Source organism: Dermacentor silvarum, chromosome 7 (genome assembly GCF_013339745.2).
Source record: "Dermacentor silvarum isolate Dsil-2018 chromosome 7, BIME_Dsil_1.4, whole genome shotgun sequence".
NCBI classification, from domain to species: domain Eukaryota; kingdom Metazoa; phylum Arthropoda; class Arachnida; order Ixodida; family Ixodidae; genus Dermacentor; species Dermacentor silvarum.
The window spans coordinates 96422173-96446158 of record NC_051160.1 but is presented as its reverse complement, the minus strand read 5'-3'; the positions used below and the strand labels follow the sequence as shown (position 1 = coordinate 96446158).

Sequence of the window (23986 nt, the reverse complement as noted above, 5' to 3'; positions counted from 1 at the left end):
CCCCACCCCGTTTTCACGGAGGGAGGACCGCGGGCCGCTCCCACGTCAGGACGGGAAGGACAAGTCTCACCGCCGGATCGTGGGCTTTCTGGACTGCCTTGAGTTGATGGAACCAGTCATGACTCTTGATCAGCAGAAAAAAAATTATACCTGGTGATAATAGGACATTTTAAGTGCAACATTTAGTCGTTCCCTACTCCTGGCTGCCTTGGTTCTAGAGTTGCAGAAGCTACTCGTTTTGCAGCAGTGCCACGCTGTCGTCCATCTCCCATCTTCATAGCCGGCCGTACTATCGTGGCTGAAACAAAGCATACCGACCTAGGGTGTTGCTTTAAATGCATGTTTTATTCACGGAAGTACTGTTATTAATTGTTGTCGCTGTCAGACCCACTGCGTCAGTATTTGGTGGTACGATAGATCGCACGGTATTACGCAGAAAGCGCAGCTCCACTAAGTCCTTCGAGGTCCTCACCGGCGATAATGCTAGGAACTGATCAATGTATTCAATAACGAGAAGTTTCACTCACCCTCAGAGTTGAATTGTTATCTTCATACTCTCGCTGGACGCTCCATTATTATGTTGGTATTATCGAATGACGCCGGAGAAATCGGACACGCCTTCTCTGCGGAGCTTCCTTCTCAGTGCAGATGGTATGGTGCTACAAACAGATAAGCATTTCGCTTTACGTTTTTTGCACATTTGCACAGGGTTCGCGGGGCAAATAGCTAAGAGGGTTAGCAAACTCGAGGTCGTTTCTGGGGAAGTGCAGAACACAGTGTGCATGGTGCCATTTGCTGAAAGGCAGGGCTGTAGAATTAAAAAAGGCCGTGCTTGCAGTAAAGAGGGAGGTTTCGATGCTAGCTGAAGCAATGTTTCTTGCTTTCGTTGACATCAACCAGGATGTGCACCGAGCGTGACGTGTCGGGGCTTTTGTGTGTGACGGGATGCATTTTAACAAATATTTAGCCCTACTGTTTGGACGTCCATTCGGCATACGGGCATAAGTTCTTTAGGCGTGCCGCAGGCAATCAGGAAGAACAAATAAGTGTTGAATTTAGCAACAAAACAGGAAGAAGCTGAATTAAAACACATTCATTTTTAATGACGCACAAAGAATAAGCCTATAGGCCATACAATTTGTTACACAAACACGCAGGGTGATCAAAAGCCGCAGAAATGGCTAGGAATTCAAACTCAGCTCAATGACGTAGCTATTAGCCTGGACGCATTCACTGAGAGAGAGAGAGGAACGTGGTGGGAAAGGCAGGGAGGTTAACCGGAAAAGATTCTGGTTTGCTACCCTGCACTGGGGGAAGGGGAAGGGGAAATGAAAGGTGGAAATAATAGGGAAGAGAAAAAGCAGTCACGAAAAAAAATCAAGGAATTAAAAAAAAGAAAAAAAAAAGAAAAGGAGGAGGTTGGAAACGTCTGTGAGAACTATAGTCTGTCAGATAGTCCACTCGATCGCAAGAACTTCAAGAGTGCCTTGACTGACTTATTGTGTGACGACTGTATAGGCCGGCGTTCCAGGACTGTCTGCTCCGAAAGCGGCCGGTCGTCAAGACGTGCCAGCGCGGTCACGAATGACTGCCTATGTGCGCTGTATTGGGGACAGTGACAAAGTACGTGCTCGATTGTTTATTCGTCGCCGCAGTGGTCACACGCAGCACTATCCTCCCATCCAATGCGGAAAGCAAACGACTTTGTAAATGCGACAACAAGCCACAATCGGCAAAGTACTGTTGTTTCGGGTCGGGATAGTCCAGGTGGAGGTCGAAGTCGAAGATAGGGGTCCAGTCGATGCAGACGTGTGTGTTGCAAACTAGGTGTGTTCCACAACGATTGTGTGGCATCGTTTGCAAGCACTCGAAGTTTCGCTGCTGCATCTGTTCGTGACAGCGGGATTGGTTCCTGTGCGCCGTCTTCATGAGCAGATCGAGCAGCTTCATCAGCATATTCGTTGCCCATTACGCCACAGTGGCTAGGGAGCCACTGAAAGGTGACGTCGTGTCCTTGCTCGACGAGGTAATGAAGGAGCTCTCGGATTTCGAGGACTAGTTGTTCGTAGGGTCCACGGTGTAAGGCGGAAAGCAAGCAATGTAGCGCTGCCTTGGAGTCGATTAATTGATTGATTGTGGGGTTTTACGTGCCAAAACTGCCTTGGAGTCACTGAAAACACTCCATTTGTTAGGTGGTTCCTCACGAATTATGCGAAGTGCGCTACGAAGAGCAGCAAGCTCCGCGGCTGTCGATGTCGTCTGGTGTGATGTCTTGAATTTCATGGTGGAGACTTTCGCAGGATAAAACACTGATCCTGCAGAACCGTCCATGGTGGTTGAACCATCAGTGTATAGATGGGTATGATCACTGTATTTTTTGTAGAGCATGAACAGTGAAAGTTGCTTGAGAGCTGGTGATGAGAGTTGGGCTTTCGTTCGAATTCCAGGCACTGTCAGTCGAACTTGTGGCTGAGCCAAGCACCAAGGAGGAAACAAAACTCTCGTTGCAGCTGTGTAACCTGATGGAAGGTATATACGATAAGGCAGTATTGTCTGAGAAAAAGAGGCACGTGGTCGGTCTTCTGGCAGTGAGGCTAGATAGTGAGAAAGGGCGCGAGCAAGGTGCCTGACGTGTGCTCTGAGCGCTTCCATAATAATGTGAATCTTGGCTGGGTAGTCATGTGCAATTGCAATGGTTTCTGATGTTGATGTACATCGTGGCAACCCTAGACAGACCCTAAGTGCCTGTGCCTGAGCACTTTCGATTGTACGAATGTTAGTTTTACAGGTATTGGTCAGCACTGCCAAGCTGTACCTCAGATACCCGAGAAACAGCGTCCTGTAGAGTTGCATCATTGCGTGTACTGAAGTACCCTAGGATTTTCCTCCAACAAACTTGAAGAGATGAGAGATGGCTGTCAGGCGCTTCTCTAGGTTGGTGACATGGGGACTCCAACAAAGGTCACGATCGATGATTACCCCTAAGAACCTGTGCGTTCTGACGTAAGGGATATTTTGTCCATCGATGGTTATGGTGTATGGTGTCATTCGTTTCCGGCTAAATGCGATCAATGCGCAGTTTTCCGGGGAAATCTTGAGGCCTTGTTCATTAAGGTACGTCGCTATCAACGCCGCAGATTTTTGGAGCCTAGCACGTACTTGAGGACGCGTCACGCCAGATGCCCAGACGCATATGTCATCCGCATATATTGACAACTTCACCGTATTTGGTAGGCATTTTACGAGGGCATTGAGCACAATATTGAAGAGTGTTGGGCTCAACACACCACCCTGTGGTACTCCACGGTGTGTATAGTGTTGAGAAATTGGGCCGTCTTCAGTATTCACAAATAGAGACCGCATATATAAATAACTGCGTGTCCAACGATAAAGCCTACCGCCGAGGCCAACCATTTCCAGAGCCTCTAATATAGCCTCATGAAGAACATTGTCATATGCTCCTTTGATGTCGAGGAACAGGGCGATAGATAATCGCTTACACGCCTTTTGATGTTGAACGTAAGTGACCAAATCGATGACGTTGTCAATGAAACATCGGTGACGTCGAAAGCCAGCCATTGCGTCTGGATAAACTTCATAGCGTTCCAGGTACCATTCAAGTCTGGCGAGGATCATTCGTTCCATCACCTTCCCAATGCAACTGGCCAGCGCGATTGGGCGGTAGGAAGTAATCTCTAGAGGGAGACTTGCCAGGTTTGAGGATAGGTACCAGGCGGCTGGTCTTCCATTCTTGAGGAACGTTTCCATTCTCCCAGGACTCATTGAAGATCTTCAGCAAGGCACTTCGTGCTAGTTCACCGAGGTGGCACAAGGTACGGTAAGAAATACCATCTGGTCCAGGTGACGACGACCGATTCACTGAAACGTATGTATGAAATATAGAGCAGCGACTTTTCATTCCTGTTTCTGTATGACAACGGTAAGACAGAACCTCGGGATCATAAAAAGGCGGAAGCATGGGCAGGCTCATTAGGTCATGTATGAAGGGACGAAGGGTAGGAGATATGTGCACGTGCACTTATAGTTAGCGGAGCATGGGAAGGAAAGTACATCGGCCGCAAACACCTTAGGTATGAACAGTTAGTGATAGCAGAGAATAAAATACAAATACAATTTAATACAATTTACAGTAATAATTGTGGCATTAAGTGGTCGAAAAAACAGGCAAGGTGATAGTAATATATGTGAAGTCACTCATGGAGGATCAAGACGGCTATACTCAATTCAACGGTTGTATAGTGCTAGATCTGTGTAAGGAACAGCAAATAATTGGAGCGAGGAACAGTACACTGTAGTAGTAAACAGGGAGAAAGTTACGGCACAACTCATCTCACGATGACTGTCAACGGCAATGCAATTAGCATTTCCCCAATGTAGCGATACACCGTTTACCTGCTGTCACGTTTACTTGTTACGTGTAGTGTTCATTATGAGACTTACTTTGCTTCGGCTATATGCAACATGCTCCGACATTGCCCCACTTATGGCGAATTCCATTGGGAGAACAGGAGCACTCAAAATCACCTGAAAGTGCTCGTTCCAGAGGCGACGTGTTTCAGTGGGGAAACAAGAGTAGGAGAGCCGTCATTCAGTGGTAGAACAAGAGCAGTTTCGCTGCGCCTAGAGCACCCGGGAGCAGTCCGGATTGCTCTCGCCTGAAAAGCGGAGTACGGAGGAAGTCACGTGACTTAAATCGTCATATCCTCCTCGTTTCTTTTTCTTTTGCTTCAGCCGGCGCGCGGCAGCAAAGCAAGCGTAGTTGGTGTTTTGGCACCGATTATTTTGACGTCGGTGATACGAGCGAGCTTCGCAGCGATTTAGCGACAGATCCTGGCATTTCTAGTCCGCCTTGCTTCTCGTCGGATGCACGGGGGACAGCGGCAGCAAAGCGTCTTCGCCTTTCTGAAGTGCTTGAGACGCTCGACCTAACAGCAGCGAAAGCTGCTGGAGCTCAACTTCAGATTCAAGTTGCAATTTCAGATGATCTTCGCAGGGGGAAACGTTGTGGGATGCGTCGGCGCTGCACAAAAGTATGTAGTACGTGGCCGCAAACGGTGACAGCCTTAAGCCCGACAAATTACAAGACGATCACGCGTGTTTTGCCGCTCTCCTGCAGAGAATGATCGGACGTCGATTGGTTTAGTCGCATGGTACATTTCTCCTCACACGTCCCCTTCCCACCTGCTCTCCGAATGCATGCCGTATTCCAGTGGCGGGTCGAGTGTCCCTGCTCTCACTGCACTAGTCACCCGAGTCCGCACTGCGTGGCGCCCTGCTCCTCTTCTCCCAATGGAATTCGCCATTAGTTATGCCACTCTCTTGCTGGGGTCGTCCATCAGGATGGCGGCAACACCAGAAGGTTACGATGCCGACGCCGTTACGACAATGGAATGACACGAAGAAGGAATGCCGTGGATGGAATGACAAAGGTGGTAGAACGACGATGAACGGATGGATGGATGGATGGATGGATGGATGGATGGAAAAACCTCATTATGGTCCATTGGGTCGCGCTAGTTTCCTAGCCTGAAGCGGGCCGCTGCCACGTTGGGACCGAAAGGCCTAGCTTATCGGCCGCTTCGCGGACCCATTGGACTGCCCATAGCTCTTCACCTAATGCGAGACTGCGTAGAGCTGCGTCGCACCGCTCTTCGGTGTTGTTCTTGTCGCTGCATAACGCGGAGCAACGCCAGAGCATATGACTAAGATATACGGTGTCGTTAATTTTATCGTATGTTGCATGAGTAGAGATCTCCGGATAGATCTTGTTGATTATTAGAGGGTTCGGATAAGTTCTCGTTTGTAAGAGCCATAGCGTAATGGCCTGAGCTCTATTTAGTTTACTGTGCGGAGGGGGGAAGACCCTGCGTTGTAGGTAGAAGTGCTTGGTTAACTCGTTGTACGTGAGGAGGTGGTCCTTGCACTCAGGAACCTCAGCATCTTCTTGCCTCGTGGCTGCACGGTTGTCAAGTCCTCGTGAAGCATTGTGGGCAGATTTGTTGAAGTTCACGGGAGCAGCGTTGATTTTTCCCATACGAGCCGGAAACCAGATGATCGTGTGGGATTCGACGACCTTTTCGTCGAGAATTGCCAGGGCCTGTCAAGAGATTACTCCTCTGGCAAATGCTTGGACGGCTGCCCTATACTTGCTGTGGATCCTGGATCTCCTTTGGTCTAAATGTGCCAATGCGATGGCTACTTGTTCTGCAATATCTCGTGAGTGGTGTAAGTGGAAGCCGAGTTGACGACTTCACCTTTGCCGTTCAGAAGGACTGCTGTGAAGGCTCGTCTACGGGCATGAACGACTATGGCCTGACAACAATTAAACGTAGATTCTTATCTGATCTCGATGGTATAACGACGAAAGCGGACGACGAAGACGAGTATATGACGACGAGCGCCTAGCGACGACAATATGTTCGCAACTGGATGAAGTAGCCCAAACGATGTCGATGGCAGGAACCCAACGGCATGATGTCAATGAATTGGATTCTAGAGTTTTCCCTGCCGAAACCGCGATTTCATTACGAGGCACGCCGTAGTGGGGGACACCGGATTAATTTAGACCCCCTGGAGTTCATTAACGTGCCCCCAATGCACGGCACATGGGCGTTTTTGAGCTTCGCTGCCATCGAAATGCGGTTGCTGCGGCGAGGATTTGACCCCGCGACCTCAAGCTTAGCAGCGTAACACCATAGCCGCTAAGCCACGGTGGCGGGTGACGCCGATCAAATGAGGAAGGCGATATGATGAGCACGTTATGATAGCAATGAAAGAAAGTTACTGAAGCGGTGACAAAGGTGGCGCGACGACGACTGAGTGACGACGGTGGCTGACGACTCAGTATTACCACCGTCCGATGTGGAAGCAAGAATGACGGCGATGGAACGACCGCGACGGCATCACGACGACTCTATCGCAACGAATGCGCGACGACGATTGTGTGAGGATGACAATGGCATGACGAAGGCACGATGACTATTTGATGACGACAACTGTATGATGACATTAGCGTGAAGATGACTCCATTACGATACTCGAATGATGGCGACAGTGATGGCATGACGAGAGTCACAGGACGAAGCTGGATGGCATGACAATGACGGTCGGCGTCTTCGGTCTGCGTCTTCGGATTGACGGGCCTGTGTCCAAGTGTCCTTGAGTATTGGCTTCGAGCTCTGCCACAGCTGGTCCGAGAGACAGGTGTCACGGAGGCCAACAAAGAACTGGTCGCGTAGGAGCCTTTCCTCGACAGCAGCTGACGAAAAGTTACAGCGCCTAACCATCCTGCGCAATTCTGCGTAGTACGTGTCGACGCTTTCGTCGGGTATGTGAATGCGTCGGTGGAACCGGGGCGATTCGTAAAGCTTGTTTGCCGGGTGCACGAAGTGCTCAGTAAAGCGGGCGGCAACGGCTTGGTATGAAGCGAGCGACTGGGTGTCGAGCGAGAATGTCTCGAGATGCCGGAGGGCATCCGGGCCCATGCAGTACAGTAGCGAGAGCAGAGACGGAGCGGGCGTTACCGAGTACAGTAACGGGTACGAAGAGACGGACCGACACGTACTCGCTGCTTGCTCAGACGAAAAGGGGTAACCCTCTCTTTATTGGGCCCGAACATATATAGGCACACACATTTTACAGGGGGCGCCACAACAAAATGGGCTGAAATGTGGCGACCTCTACACCAAGAATGATTTCTCTAGTTTAACAACAGCCACGTGTGCTTGTAGGGAAGAGAAGGGCGTCCCACAGTGGGTTGGCTGCGTGTCCACCAGGTCTGTTATGTTTGGTCAATAGTATACGGTGTGTCGTATATCCTAAAAGCCTTGGCTATGATTGCTATTCCTCCTGAATCATGATAGCAAAATGTTAGGCATTATCTCCGTCTATCGCTTGAGTAGATCCGTTTTCGTGCACCCGACACCACGGCCATCCTACTACAGGTACCATGTTCGGGTGTCGGGCTCAAAAATATCAGAGAAAATCTTTACGTAACCAAGATCGTTGCCGCTACTGGTTGTTTGAGCGATAGTGCTTACTGGTTTTATATGAGGAATATTTTCTGTATCTGGGGCAATATTAGCGGTCTACATTGAGATTGAAGCGTCCCTGCCTCAGGCATTTATTTGTAGTTTCGTCTGTGCGACTTATAAGTGTAGCCGTGCGATTCCATCGCTTAACCATGTCATGTATGGAAGAAGAGTTTCCAGAGTATCCCCTTCAGGCGCGATTGAAATGTGGCAATAAAAAATATTTTAGAATTATTTTCGGCTCTCCATTCTTTAATAAAACAGTCATTAAAAGATGGAAACAAATTGTATCGCTTCATAGTTTTCCGTGGTGTCCACATTTCTGGACAGGGCGCCTTAATCCGGAAAAGTGCTGCTCTGTACTTTCTAGTTGGCTAGCTATAGGTAAGTGGGGCAAATCATTTTTCCTGTGACTCTTCCTTGATTATCAAGACATTTGTAATGTACTTCGTCTGGTAAAGATGAAAGTAATCATTTTGAGCCGACAGGCACAAAAACACGTGGCATTCTCGGCAGCGAATTCGGCTCATTGCTGCGCATCCCTCACGGCGGCAACACGGTGCATTTGGTGTGCGCACGTGCTCTCGCCAGTGATCGTACCTTTCATACATAATGGCAGCAGTCGGAAGTGAGTGCGGCTTCGCCTTCTTGACAACGGGCTTAGAGCTGTCATTACTTGGCCTCCTGCGCTTTTTGGAGCATTTCTGTTGCAAGTGATCAGCTGTTCGCAATGTCTGTTGGGAGCGCCATTATGCGCACGGTGTTTCTCTATAGGAGCTTCTCAGCACTTGCGTTCCTTACGGAACTCTAACCAGCTGTGGCTCAGCGCAAAACACAGAACATGAAAAATCGCTCTCACGGGCCACCGTATGCGCCAACCATTGCTCCGCGCATTTATCATTCGAGAGATCTGCATTGATTAATTTAGCCAAAGGGCGCCATGTGCTATACAAGGCAGCTGGCTCGGAAAGGCGGCTTTGAGGCGCCATGTCTATAAGCGTGGACACTAACTTTCAGTGGTTGCATGCACCCTTCTTACACTTCGTACTCCAAGAAAAGATAGTATTTGACGATTTAGAAGCATTGTTTTTTTTTACAAATAAATGACCTTTGGGTGTATTTAATAAAGTTAAGACCATGAAAAAAAAATAAAAACGAAGAGCTACTTACGGTTCGCACCGTAGAAGGTTGAAGCGGCCGTTTTCCCGCGTTTTCTCATCATTATGCCTTCAGGGCAATGGCGCCACTTGTCAAATAGAGGAAGGAAAGACGCATTCGCCCGCACTTTTCAAATCAGATTTTTCAATCTGTGCTTGCAACTACTGCGAAATAAAGCTGGTGTCCACGTTTGCGGATACGGTGCCAGAAGGGGGTAGTATACCAGTGGCTGACTACTTCAGTGGCCAAATCTTTCGTCTGTGATGCATTCAACCCTTGGGGTTAGGAGACCGTGCGATCGAATATCGACTGCTGTCTTTACACGCTCAATGGCTGTGATGAAGTGTTCATACTGTCGCCATCCTTACTCACGTGCCTCGTAGAGCATCATTGCAAGTCGTGAGCCTGTGCCTGCTTTAGTCACTGTGTAGTAGGCAACTCTTCCTTTATTTGTGTTGGTGTTGGCGAGGCGTGGATACTTAGTGATTGCACAGTAAGTTTAGGGTCATGTGCATTGTAGCAGTACCTCACTTGCAGTCTTTCCGTCACATTACTGGGTGCCTGTTTGTTCATTGAATTTGAGTGCTTAGTCGCAGTGGCACTTATCGATAATAGGTCAAAGTCCCTAGGGTTCCCTACTTTTGACGTATGTAAGGAGAGCACGGCACATTTGGATTGACAGGATGGCACCATCTTTAATAACTCTTTGACACCACGCGTTCCCTTGTGTTCATGCCACTGTTATCTTTATTGCAAGCGTACTTCGCGCGCAATCATGGGGATGGCTGCGTATATCTTTATCCACGCCCCTAACGTTTTGCCCCGAACTCGGTGCTTGAGCATGGCCTAATCGCTAGAGCGGTTGCTGTTCTGAGGGAAATGGGTTTGAAACCAGTCTTCTGGTCAACTTGGGCCATGAATATGTGGCATTGAGTATGTGCTGCTCTTCAATGAACATAGTTCACCTCATGTTGGGTCACTAGATATGTGCTACTGAGTATGTGCCATTCCTATATGACCACAAAAGTACTTATAATTTTATCCTTTGCCTGGCGAGATCCCAACCGCGTCTTATATATATATTGGCACAATTTATTGTGAATATATTTTTACAAAGTGTCACTGCCAGTGAGAAACGAGAGAAGTGGGAGAAGAGAAGGAGGAGGCCGACGTTGCTCCTACGATTTCCACGGTCTTTGTACCTTGATCATTAAGACCCCCCTTAAGCCTCTCCAGAGTCCGTAACAGATTGGTAGACGATGCTGGATAAGACGAACCCATCGACGGAAGCTCTACTCCCTGGACTTCGCAGCAGCAGCCGCCATGCCGCACTTACGCCTTCGCCGATCGAGATTATGTCTCAAGTCCAAACCTCTGATTCGTCGGGGGCCACTCCTATGGGTTTCTTGCCATACTACCGAGTGCCGCCGAACTTGGGCGAGACTTCAGGCGAAGACATCGACGAGTGGAGTAAGAACTATAAGCGGGGGAGCCGAATCAACGGCTGAGTCCCGGCAGCGCAGCTCAGTCATGTTTTATATCCGCTAACACCACTCTCATGTGGTATGAAAACCACGAGGACATGTTGACAACTTGGGATCGTTTTGTTGAGAAAGTGCAGAAGTGCTTCGCCGATTCTAACGCGAAGAATAAGCGAGCGGAGCAGACAATGATTCAGAGGGCACAGCTTCCAGGGTAGACATGTACCACATATATCGAAGAAATTTCGCAGCTTTGCAAGATAGTGAATCCTAGGATGAGTGAAGCGGACAAGGTTGGACTTGTTCTTAAGGAGATGACCGAAGTCGTGGACAATTTCTTGATTGGCAAAGAGAACCTGAACTCCGTGTCCGACGTGATGTAGCCTTGATGCACATTTAAAACGCTGAAGATGCGACGGATATCTCCGAAATTTGGCCGTCTGCCTAACGTCCCAGCAGTGGCTAGTGTCTACACAATGTCGCCTAATGGCCTCTCATCGACAATATGGCAGATTGTAAGAGAAGAATTACTTCGATGTCAGCAAATCTCTCATTGCCCCAATGGCTATCAGGACGGCTATGCAAGACGGTTGCTCCGGCCCCATCGCAGCCATCAGTGAATGCGGCAGATGTCGATGAGTACCAAGTAACACTGCTATCTGGGTACTCATATCGGACACCCTCTAATTACAAATGGCGTTTCGCTCGCCTCGTTTCTCCCAACGAACGTCGGCTTGCTACCGTCCCCAGGAAGAGCGATAGTGCTATTCAATGCCTCCTGAGAGGACTGTTTACACCGAGCTGCCGCGGGTGTCTCTACCTCTTCCGGTGTGCTGCGGCGCCCTGGGTCACATCTCGCGATTTTGCGATAACCCCCCTACATACCAGCGAGAGCCCTTGCCAGCCTTATGACCGCCCGTTTTCCTCGCCACCGCCACCACGCACGCCTACCGGTTTACGCTGCACCTCGCCGGCCTCTGATCGAAGCTTAATGCCGCCACCAATTCCACGTGCTCCATGAACCCCATCACCGCGGCGACGCACGCAGTCACCGCCGCCGGAAACCTAGTCCTTGCGGCCAAATGGAATGTGGCCGCAAGATACCAGGCACTATCGACAGATATACCCCCGTCAGTGTTTACGCTTAACAAAACGTTCATGTATTTGTTGATGACGTACCTACCATGACACTTGGGGATACAGGCGCGACAATTTCTGTGATGAATGTTAATTTAAAAACAAACTTTCTTGGACTGAAACTGAGGTTTTGTCTAAGCAGTAGTGCAACATTCCGTGGTGATAGCGGTGATGTGTTGTGTCCTGTGGCAGTTGGCACTGTGGACGTGTGTTGGCGCGTTAAAGTGTTTCCCACAGAGTTCGCGGTTAATACACGATCTACACATGACGTCATTTGGGAATACATCTTTTTTCGGGAGTGTGCGACAACTGTTGACGGTAGAAATGGCCACCTTTATGTGCATGTTAGTTTCCCAGCTGCGCTGTTGGAGAATTCATACCGTAATCAATGTATCTTTTCTTGCCTCCGAGGACACGGTCATTCCTACATTTTCTGCTGCGTGCTTTCAAGTAACCTGTTCTAGTAACGATCTTGCCCTGTTAGACGTCATGCTGGAACTGATTCATGTGAGCGGTGTGAAAAAGAACATTTCAGTTCTCCATTGCGCGGTCTCTGTACTTGAAGGACGCGCAGGTGTGTGGTCAATGAAGAATTCAGTGGTGCTTGCAGTGTTGCCTCGTGGCATCAAACCTGCTGTATTCAAACGCGAATCCTCTACAACGCTGGCTGTCCATGTTGCCGCTACAGGTTCTTTAGGTTCTACAGGACATATAAGTTCTCAAGGTGCATCGGATTCACAACTTCTACAAATGATCAGCAAGTCACCTAGCCAAAGCGAACATCACACACTCTTGGGCGTTCACTGCAAGCACTCGAAAGAGGTCGACTTTTCAAAAAGCAGTAAAATTCTTTGATTTCCAGCGTCTCGAATACGTCATCGGATGAACACCGCTTCGGCGCATTTCATATGGAAGAAACCTGACAGAGTGGCACCGTCAGAGCGCAACATCATCAATGAGGAAGTGCAAGACATGCTATGAGAGGGAGTACTTTAAGAATGGGATGAGTCCCTGGGCCGGTACCATGATTCTTGGGAAGAAAAAGATGGTACGTGGAGATTCTGCATTGATTATCACAGACTGAATTCCGTTACCGAGAAAGATGTCCATCCGCTGCCCAACATTGAAGACGCCGTTGACTTTCTGCATCCCTCTTCCTACTTTTCTTCCGTGGACCTAAGAGCGCCTTATTGGCAAATTTTGGTGCATCCAATTGACGATGAAAAATGGCATTCGTTACGCCGGACGGGCTGTACGAATTCAACGTCATGCCGTTCGGATTGTACATTCGACATTCGAAACATTCATGGACACAATTCTGTGCGGTTTGAAATGGCAGATTTGTAAGTGCTACCCTAATGATGTCCTAATTTTTGGACGCACATTTCAGGAGCAAAGCACTCGTGGCGACATAGTACTCGATTGTAGCGAAAGAGCTGGCCTTGTGCTGAAAGTTTAAAAGATTATATTTTGGCGAGTGCTAAACAGTGCTGTTAGGACATTTTGTCGATGAAGCTGGCATTCGACCCGACCCACAGAAGGCGGCCTCCGTTGAATCATTCGAGTAACCTAAATCTGCCTAACAGATTCTTAGGGCTCGGCTCATATTTCCGGTGGTTCATACACGGTTTCGTGGATGTCGCTGAACCTCTGACGAATCTTCTGCGTACGAACATCCCGTTTCAGTGAACCCCTTAGTGTAAAGCCAGTTTTCGCCAGCTGAAGTTTTTGTTAACTTCACAGGCAATGCTCCGGCACTTCGACTATTCTTCTCCAACAGAGATTCACACAGATGCAACTGGTGTCGGCACCGGTGCCATTCTCGTTCAGCTCTCTAGAAACAAAGAACGTGTCGTAGCGCACACAAGCCGTTCTTCAAGCAAGACGGAAGGCAACCACACTGTGACGGAACAAGAATACCTCACGGTAGTATTTGCTGTGCAGCGGTTTCGCTCGCACGTCTGTGGTCGCCTGTTCACCATCGTCACTGACCACCATTCTCTTTGCTGGCAGGTCAATCTTCCTGATCCATCCGGTCACCTCGCTCGATGGGCCCTTCGTCTGCAGGTATATACGTTTACTATTTCGTACAAGAGTGGTCGTCCACAGGCTGACGCGGATTGCCTTTGCGGAATGCCTATGCGTACGATGGATTGTGACGCCGACAACTTTGACCCCTTTATCGCTTCCCTGTCGCCTGGCTTTACTGATGCCTTGATGTTCGCCGCGGAGCAGCGGGAAGGCCGAAGCTAGCAAGCTCTTTTCTCTGTCACCCATGTGCCTATATCGAAAGGCCGATTTTGCGTACGAGATGGTCTTATTTACAAGAGGAACTTGTCAACGACTGGCACCCGCTTTCTACTGGTGGTTCCGGAGTCTCTTCAAATATATATTCTGCGCGTTATGCACGATGACCCGATCTCTGGTAGCTTAGGGACAACGCGAACACTTACTTACTCGCACCAAAGAACGACTCTACTGGCCTTAAATGCGCAAAACAATTGACACCTATGGGGCTATTATACACAGCGTGAGAGCCACAAGCGACCTACCTCAGCTCCAGTCGATCACCTACAGCCAGTAAAGCAACCACTTTCCTTTTTTAACACGAAAGTGTTTTATGCCGGGGTCCACCAAGACTTCACTGACGTATTTCCGTCACGGAAATACGTCATAGAACATAATACAAAGAAAGAAACCAGAAGAAAAAGTTCCACAAACATGCAAAATTTGGAAATCGAACCCACGACCTCTCGCTCCGCGACGATAGATCGCCGAGCGTTTAACCCATTGCGCCACAAACGCATTTGCAGAGAGCTACACAGACGCGCCTTATATATCTAACACTCCTCCGTGTACCCGCGCTCTTGCTCGGGGCGGTGCCGCCGCCTACGAGCAGAAAAGAGAAGTACTGCATTATGACACTAACGCGCACCGACAGTGAACGCTTCGGTGGTCTCAGCACTACGACTATAGTGCCTAGAATATACTTACTAGTGTGCCGACCGCGGGCTTTCCGGTGGCACGGAGAATGATGCCTTCCGCCGGCGGCCACCAGACGGCGATAGCCGTACGGACCGTGCTATGCCGAGCGGCGTCTCTAGCCAACGCGCGCGTGTGCGACAGACGCCAATGGGCTGTCCCAGCCCGTTTCGTTCTGCGGAGCGTTGGTTGAGGTGCAAAGCGTAATCGAAAGAATATGATTTCGTTGCACTTACAAACGATCGTATGCACAGTTATCATTATAACGCTACACTATACGGGGTGTTTCTTCGAAAATACGTTTCACTTTCGTGTTCTATACGGATTCCTATATAAGAGGGATCAACCACATTTTTTTTATAGTCGGCATAAACCTGATTAGACCGTTTCCGCGTGCTTCAAGAGGCAACCGCTAGATAATTTTGTATGCCGAATGCCTGATGCGATATTGCGAGATAGCAGCTTTGTCCTCCGCCACTTTTCTGAGGTTTCTGATTTCATGCTGCATTCTATCACATTCCGACAAGGGCCACCTCGCGTGATATTAAGTGACCGTGGTTGTCAATTTATTGCCGATGTTGTGGATGAATTACTGCATTCCTGTGCCTCCAAGTTCCGACACAACAGCTTATCATCCACAAAAGTTGATCGACATGCTATCAATCTACAGCCTCCTGTATTTTTAACTATATCGCGCGAGAACACTATATAATGATCGCACGTTGTCCTGAAGGGAAAATCGCATTAGACGATTCTTGCACAGGAGAGTGCTTAGTTCACTTGAGAATACTTCTACCGGTCTGGATGATTATAGCCACTTAAAGGCGATAATCCTCCCCATGATGTGCCAGCAAGTCTGCGAAGTACAGTCACAATCGCAGTGACCTTGTTTTCGAGTTTTAAATGTGAAGCATTTCTCCCAAATATTTGCCACTTTGACACTATCTATCTATCTATCTATCTATCTATCTATCTATCTATCTATCTATCTATCTATCTCTCTCTCTCTCTCTCTCTCTATCTCTAACTAGCCGCCTTAGTCTTGGTGCTCTCATGGTCGTATCGTTAAATTGATATTTACAAAAATTGGCACAGTATGACAACAGTGGATGGCGAACATAAATGATAGGCTGAAATTTTCTGGCTGGGAAGTTCTCTGGTGGAAGCGATCAACAGGGTGAGAATTCTGGCGAGTGGAAGTGGAAGCACGCTAGTCTTCATTTGAAGACTACTCACCGAGCATACCTCAAGTATTTCTAGAGCATCAAGCGTGATAGTGGCGTTGTCAAATCGAACTCGATGATTGACCAAAGTGCTTTGACAAGGCAAGTAAGATCGAAGCTCTGATCTTCGTGATGTCACTGACGACAACAAGGCTCATTGGTATCTAGTGATCAACACCACAAGGCCTTGGCAATGACGATAGGAATGGGAGGGCGCTGGCTGGCGCTGTCTAGCCGTATATGAAGCGGATACCTAAGTTTATTTCAAACATTCTTCCAAAATCGTTCAAGTCAGAGCCGGAAAACGATACGCTTGAATATTATCAATCGAAGCGCTACCAATGTTCTGCGCAAAGGGCCCTGAAGCAGTGGTCTGGGTTGTGGTACTGAGCTTACACAGTACTAAGACTGCTTTCAACAAGTCTCCAAGCACCATGAAATGACGACGCTGCCAGTAATTGCACGTCAATCGGTGGGACGCTCTGGAGAATCAGTTGACGTAATTGCGCGCTTCACTGTTGTAGGAGCGACGCGCTTTACACATTCTAGCGAAAGGGGCAAGATGGAGTGGGTGTTTGAGCCGACATTGGTGTTAATAAAACTCAGCTCACAAGCCTCCGCAGTCAAATAACGGGCTTGTGAAGCCGACTTGCGAGCCTTCCTTCTGCACCTCGACTGGAGTTGCAAGAACAGAATATGTTTTCTATCCCTGATCCTAATTCAGTCGTCGTGAATGGGGCTTCGGCATTCTGGTTAGTATTTTTAAAATTCTGTGGGCGCACACTTGCTAGCCTTTCCGTTGCACACTTCATAACGACGAGGACTGAGCGCATACAAAGAATCGGGCGATATTATGTAGCCGACGCAGTTCCACTAAATCCTTCCAGTTGTTAAATTGTTGAAACGCTAGGTACTTGTCGGTATGTTGTTTAGATTCAGTCTTACATCCACCTTAGTGTTCTGTCAAAAAAAACGTATTTGTATTGTCACATTTGCAGTCAGCCGGCGTGGTCGCTTTTCTTCCACCTCCTGTCAAGTACGTAAATAGATTCGTACGTTGTATGAATGATCGCATTATGGTGGTCCTGAAAGTACTGATATTTGAGTGAATGACCAGCGTAAGGAGCCACCTAACATCGCGCATGCCAGACTGAGTAGACGCAGTGTGAAGGCTTGACTTTGTAACACAGCAGCCTGCCCCTTGGTACACTAAATGGCGCTGCCTGATTGTTGCATTTTCCACGCGTCCCTGATGGAATATCTAAAGGTTTCATAGTTCGACATTACGCAGTAAAAAGAAGCGATATCCTCAGAATAAAACACGCCTTTACTACAGTAGGGCTGGAGCCGTTGTTTTTGCTGGCTAGATGGCCAAGTGCCACCCTGCTCTCGCAACAGATTGTAATAGTATATTGTCGCAGATACACAAAACGTGGCGTAAGCTACATCTGATACAGATACAAATTATCACCGTAATAGTTCTCTTCTGTATCCTACGAGATAATTCCATAACAAGATTACTGTAAACTTTTATAGATTGCTTCTATAATTGTATAGAGACCTTAGCCTCTTTACAAATATTGCATACAATTAAATTTTTTCTATTAGGCCTCACACAACGAGTAACCGTCGCACCTAAAAAAGTAAGAACTGGGACGACAATAACACCTGCGGTGGGCCATCGATGGTGTCAAATACAGAGCACTCGTGAAGATGGTGCGCCATCAGTGAGAGATGGACCGAAGTGCCCGTATACGGCTGTAAAAGCACATAATATTGGCTGGACATTTTTTCTTACTCCTGAGCATCGGCCGTTTATGAATAGCAGGGCTCTTCAGGGAATATATCGCCTTAGCGCAGGCTACGAGGTCTATGTGAAAGTGGCGCATGGAACGGGAAATCCGTCTACATGAGGCTCCTTGGTCTTTCGCAGCGAAGTTACATATGGCTAGGTTCTGGCGGATCGCGTGCACGGTCAAAACGACGCGTAGAACAATTTTCGGTGGTCGGTATATATCGGTTTATGTATAAAGTGCCTTAGCAAACGTGTCAAAAATTGGGGGACGCTTAAGCTTCGCCATTAAGAGTAGCACGCTATAAGCGTTATCGGGACCCGTTGCATCGCATGGTTCGCATCCAGTGAGTAGGCTTAATTCACTGGAACACAGAACGTAGGAAAGCCAGCTACAAAGACACCGATCCCCTTAAAGTTGACTTCACTTTTAAACAGAAATCAATTGCTGGAAAGACGTTCTTCCAGGGGCAATATAAGTTTGTAATAAAATTTGAAGGTCCTAGAACCTTTTTTTATTATTTCCTTAATTGTTTGCTATTATCCCGACGCGCACGCGTGTGCAAAACGTATTATCGCACTGCCGAGGATGCCAGCGCCATCTGGTTTCGCAAGTAGCATCCCGAGTGAACCGGTGTTTTTATGGTAGAAATGCTAGCAAAAGAGGTTTGTGTTAGAGTTTCCTCGTAAGAGAAGTGTTTTTTCGTACACTGAAATAGCAGTCCGATGCCACCATGTCTCTAGGTTGCACCTAAGTAGTACTTTACCATTTTTCTGACGGGTTTTACTGTGAGAATTTCAATTTTTGTTCACTACACCTTGCACCACGAAGAAGAGCGTGCGCGGTCGGGGTGGTTCGGAATGATTTTTTTTTCCACTACGGACGCTGACAATCACGCGGACGCCGTCATCGACGCCAGATTTATTGCAACACGGGGCCCTTAACGCTATCGCGTTAAAACGAACGGCGGATGGATCATTGTTATACCCTCGACACCGCCGATGCCTCCTTCACACCTTCACAAGTGTGGCGATCTTGGCGGAGGCACCTCCCACCAACCGTTGTGCCCCTTTGTCTCGTGTCGTAGAGATTCCGCTAGCGCTATTATCAGCAGCTGCCCTTTGGACTAACTATCGGATAGATAGATAGATAGATAGATAGATAGATAGATAGATAGATAGATAGATAGATAGATAGATAGATAGATAGATAGATAAACTTTAATTCAGAGATAGTTTTGTTTTGCCCCAATGGGGCATCGCTAATGGTCGGGGCCCCTAGTCCAGGGCTCCGCTGGCTCTTGCCATCTTCTCTGCTCTCTGGATCAGATTGAGCTGGTCGTTGAGGGCCGAGCTGGACAGCAGTGCCTCCCATTGCTCCCTCGTGGTGTTCGTGTCATGGTGTTCTATGTTCTGTAGCGTGCACTCCCATGTAATGTGGTATAGAGTTGGTGTGGCCCCACACCACGGGCATTCGTCCCTGTATGCTGTGGGGTGCAGGCGATGTAATATGTGTAGGTTCGTGTAAGTGCCTGTCTGGAGCCTACGCCAGGTAGCGGCATCCTCCGTCTTTAGTATTCGATGGGGTGGGGGATATCTCCTCCCTCTGTGGTAGTTCAGGATTGCTGAATACTCGGGGTCAACTGGGTCAGGGTCATCTGCAGTCGGCGTGATGAGTGCTCGGTTATGTGCAAATTCTCGAGCTGCTCTGTCGGCATACAGGTTACCCGTGATGGCAGCGTGACCCGGTATCCAAATGATGGTTATGATGGTGTTGTCGTCAGTGTCCTCCTTGGGTATTTGGGCTAGGACTTGTGCCGCAGGTCTTGCGATTCTTCCCTGTAGGAAGTTGCGGCAGGCCTGCTGGGAGTCCGTGAGGATCGTCAGTGGTTTTCTTGCGTGTTGGCCTTCGCGGATGGCTAACGCGATGACCAGTTCTTCCGCTTCCGTGATCGTGCAGGGGCGGGTCGATGCACTGGAGGTGACGTGGTCTCGGCGGTCGCAGACCACTGCCACTGCGCCCTTTTTCTTCGTTCCGTACATAGCGGCGTCCGTAAAACGGGCCGTGGTATCGAACCTGAATGTTTTCTCTATGTATTGGGCCCTTGCTTTCCTCCTTCCGGAGTGTAGGTTAGGGTCCATGTTGCGTGGTATTGGGGCAATGTGATACCTGTCCTGGACGTGACGAGGTATCGTGCAGGTTTCTTGGGTTCGTGTTGTTGTGGCTTTGAAGCCCAAGGTTTGTAGGACGTGCCGGCCCATGTGAGTCCGCGCAAGTCTCTGTTGTTGTGAGACGTGAAGGGCTTCTGTGAGTTCGCTGAGGGTGTTGTGTAACCCCAGCGCCAATAATTTCTCAGTCGATGTACTCATCGGCAGGCGGAGAGTGGTCTTGAAAGCCATCCTCAAGAGCGTGTCGGCCTGTTTCGTCTCGGATTGTGTGAGATGGTAGTAGGGCAGGCTGTATGTGATTCTGCTCACCACCAGGCTTTTGACCAGTCGGAGTGTGTCCCCTTCCTTCATGCCTTTATTGTTCGATGTTACACGGGATATCATGCGTTATCGCCTTGACACTGGTTTTGAGGAGCGTAAGGGTGTGTGTAGCACGCTGGTTAGACTGCAGCCACATGCCCAGCACCCTGAGCAATGACGTTTCTGGTATGAGGCTCCCGTTGAGGTGTACCTCGATTTTTCGTGTTGGGTCTGTGGGGACTGTGTGGTTACCCCGGCCTCGCCAGACTCGTATGAGTTCAGATTTCTCGGGCGAGCATTGTAGTCCCCGTTGGCTGACGTATTCTTGGATGAGGTCAGCTGCAGTTTGCAGCCGTTCTTCTTTTTCAATAAGGGACCTTGTTGTGGTCCAGAGTGTTATGTCGTCTGCGTAGAAGGCGTGGCGGAGGCCTTCTACGTCCTGCAGTTTTCTTGCGAGGCCGATGATGGCGACATTGAAGAGCGTGGGTGAGATGACTGCTCCTTGTGGTGTGCCCTTGTTGGGAGGGTGGTATACTGCAGTCTGGATCTCCCCAATCTTCAGCTCTGCCGTGTGGTGGCTTACGAAGCTCTGAACGTACTATCGGACGGACGCGTGTCGTTCGCTTGGAGGAAGTGCGGGAATTGAAGGCGAGCCAGCGTGCACAGAAGCGCGAATGGGCACGACAACGACGTGAAGCAGCTGCCGCAGAACGTGCAGCCGCAGCCGCTGCCGATGCTTTGAGTTCCACCACGCCGAGTAGCTGCGACGCAGCGCCAGTTGACCGCTGCGCTAATTTCACACAAGTGTTAAGCTTGGTGGCGTTATTTTGACAGGATTTCACGTGACTGGGACAACTATCACACAACTGCTTTTGAACGGATTGGATCCTACATTGGTTCTATTTTTCACCACATGAAATAGAAGTGTTGATCTCTACTTCATGTTTTCTTTAGGGTCACGTGACGACGCTTCATCGTGTACCTTGCAATAGGAGCAGGCAGAAAGTAGTATTGGATTTTAAACTGTGCTGGTCGCTTCTCTGCTTTGAGATTGGTAATTAAGATTAAGGTTTGTACGGTAGCAGTATTATGCGCAGTGTATATATATATATATATATATATATATATATGTTCCTTTATTTTCGCGGTCCTGCGTTGTCAACCTTTTGTTAACGAAGCAAGAGTTTTACAATTATTTTGCTTGTATAACGCGATCCGAAAATGTTGGTTATTTTACCACGCACTGAAATTCGCACTAACTTCTTAGTAAGAGAGTCTATCGGCAATATTTTCAGCAAAAGTTGGAACCAAAGTGTCTGGAGCAGAAGACAATAACTGAAGAGTCGACATATGTGCGTTCCTTAATTGATATTAAGAGGGCACAACCAGTTCTTTACTAATCTTGCCCAGGTGTCGCGTCTCTTCGGTAAATGCGAACTTGTCATACTATTTGGGTGCCAAGCCTTTGCAGCATTGCCGTTAATTTAGGCTAGGATAGCGTAAATTTTAAACGTTTTTCTTTTCAGCAGCTTGCCCAGCGGCACAGATTTGCAAATACAAATAAATTACAAATTATTAGGCTGTTTTTGACTGTGTTCAATCGTTCTTTATTATAATATAGTTACGCTTCTGCAACCAAAAAGTGCTGAAACTACATTTAGTATAATTTCCTGCATAACATTTTCCATGCTTTTCTTTTTTTTATTCCCGCCAAAAATTTCATCACACGTACATACAAAACATTGTTGGACGTATGGCCATCGCGGCTAGTGGTGGTTCTGGCTAAACCAAAACTAGTCCCACTAATATACTTCCCTACGCCCTGTGTTCAATATGTCCACCGAAGTACCCGCGAATACGAATAGCAGGAAACATAAGGAGTGAAGCACTAAACAGAGGGAACTCTTTAGAATAGATGCTGCCAGTGCGAATATTGCTAGTGGTCTCTACTCTGAGAAGCACTTCGATCGGTACTGGTGGCATGGCGCTGTCGATTGCGTCACTGCATGGCACCATACATAGGCTCATATAAACAAACACCAGCGATCTCGTATCCCTTTCCTGCAGTGACGGTGTATATTATACCTAGCATAATTTTTAAGCATGCACCCCTGAAAGAAAGAATAAAAGCTATGTCGCTAATAATTATGCCTTTACTGTTCTTTCAGTTTTTGTCCACGTCGATGCCCATATGGACGCACACTACAACCATAGGGAGCGACGAGTATTGTGAAGTAGACGTATTGCAACAGCTCTACAAAGATGTAATATACTACACGCATTCCTCCTACGAAGTGACAAAGGGAAAACTAAAAAAGTACTCTCAATATGCACGACAGCTGTCAATGTCGTACTTACATTATTGCATTTTTTACAGGGTTCATAGAAAAATGGAGGGAGATTTTGACAAATACGACATGTACGCCCATGAAAAAGGTATTACAACAAGTGAAAACAACTCCTTCTAATAACGTATTGGCGCTTTGTCGGCTCGCTCTGCCGCAACCGCGGAACTGAAGTTCTTAGATAATGCATAATTATGATAAATACAACCTTAAAGAGTGTTTCCTTAATGTTGCAGTTGTTTGTCATACACCGTGCGCGTGAATAACGGCAAGGGACGGTGAAGTTTTGGTGAATTTTGGTGAAGTTTCAACTATAGATATGTTTCAAAAGACGCTAGAGAGTTTGCAACTCATACAAACAGCAGTGACTGTGATGTCAAAATTATTCAAGAAAATAATACAAAAGAGAAAGCAAGGGAGAACAATAGTTCGGCGTTCCAAAGCGTAGTCGGCACAGAAATACACGCAACCACCTTACTCGCGCACTGTCGAAGCTGATGGGTCCTCGTTGATGCCGCCATTGAGGACGCGCATTTATACACTTTTAAAACTGTTCTTTAGAGAGCTATACCGCAGCGTTAACACGAAGAACTCAAGCAAGGTGTCACGATGAGCTCTTGGACATTTTGTCCTTCTTGGTCCGTCGCGTTGACACTGCGGGATTGCTTCAAGTAAGAGCAGACTTGCTCAAGAACAAGTTTGTCTAATTGCTAAAGTGGTATCAGTGCGCAGGGTTCCTCGTGGTTAACTCTTTCAGACGCTGTGTACACAATTGTGTGCACCAGGATAGTGCACCACCATCAACAGCAAAATCACTGATGAAAGCGATGGTATTTAAAATGTGTCGCATACATCTTCAACACTCATGATCGCAATTGTGCTGCAATTTTGGACAACATATGCAAAATGTTTTAGTAAAATGAGTGGGAAGGTAGATGGTTCGGTGCTTTTACTCGCTGTCAGTATGTTCTTGTATGTAGCGGGTTCACTTCTTCATTGTTATTCACAACGTCGTTCACCAGGCATAATTTTCAAGGGGCTGGATAAGTGTTTCCAAGCTTTTCATTACACGAAGTAGTTGGTCTTCTCGTGTTTGATGTTCCTGTAGCGACTTTTCGCGTGAAGTCCACATTCTGTAAACTTGGCTTAATTCACTAAAGAATGCTAAATTCTTTATCTTTTCTGCAGCTGTACATTTTCCATGATTCTGGAGACGCAATAAATGTGGTGAAAGTAAGTTTTCAATCAACAGCATATAGTGGTGTCTGAAAGGGTTAAGTGGCCTCGTGTTCTGACGTCAGTGCATGCCCTGGGTAGTTGCTATTGCTCCAGAACACGATCAATGCAG

General features: G+C 47.9%; 1 protein-coding gene across 1 annotated transcript in view; it reads left to right on the top strand.

The window, feature by feature from the left end:
- The window catches only part of LOC119458295 (uncharacterized), a 41458-nt gene that overhangs the window by 2390 nt on the left and 15082 nt on the right, over nucleotides 1–23986 (top strand). The window contains exons 2-3 of the mRNA XM_037720129.2: nucleotides 22462–22610; nucleotides 22671–22729. Of these exons, the coding sequence (XP_037576057.1) occupies nucleotides 22462–22610; nucleotides 22671–22729 (208 nt within the window). The remainder of the gene's footprint in view (nucleotides 1–22461; nucleotides 22611–22670; nucleotides 22730–23986) is intronic.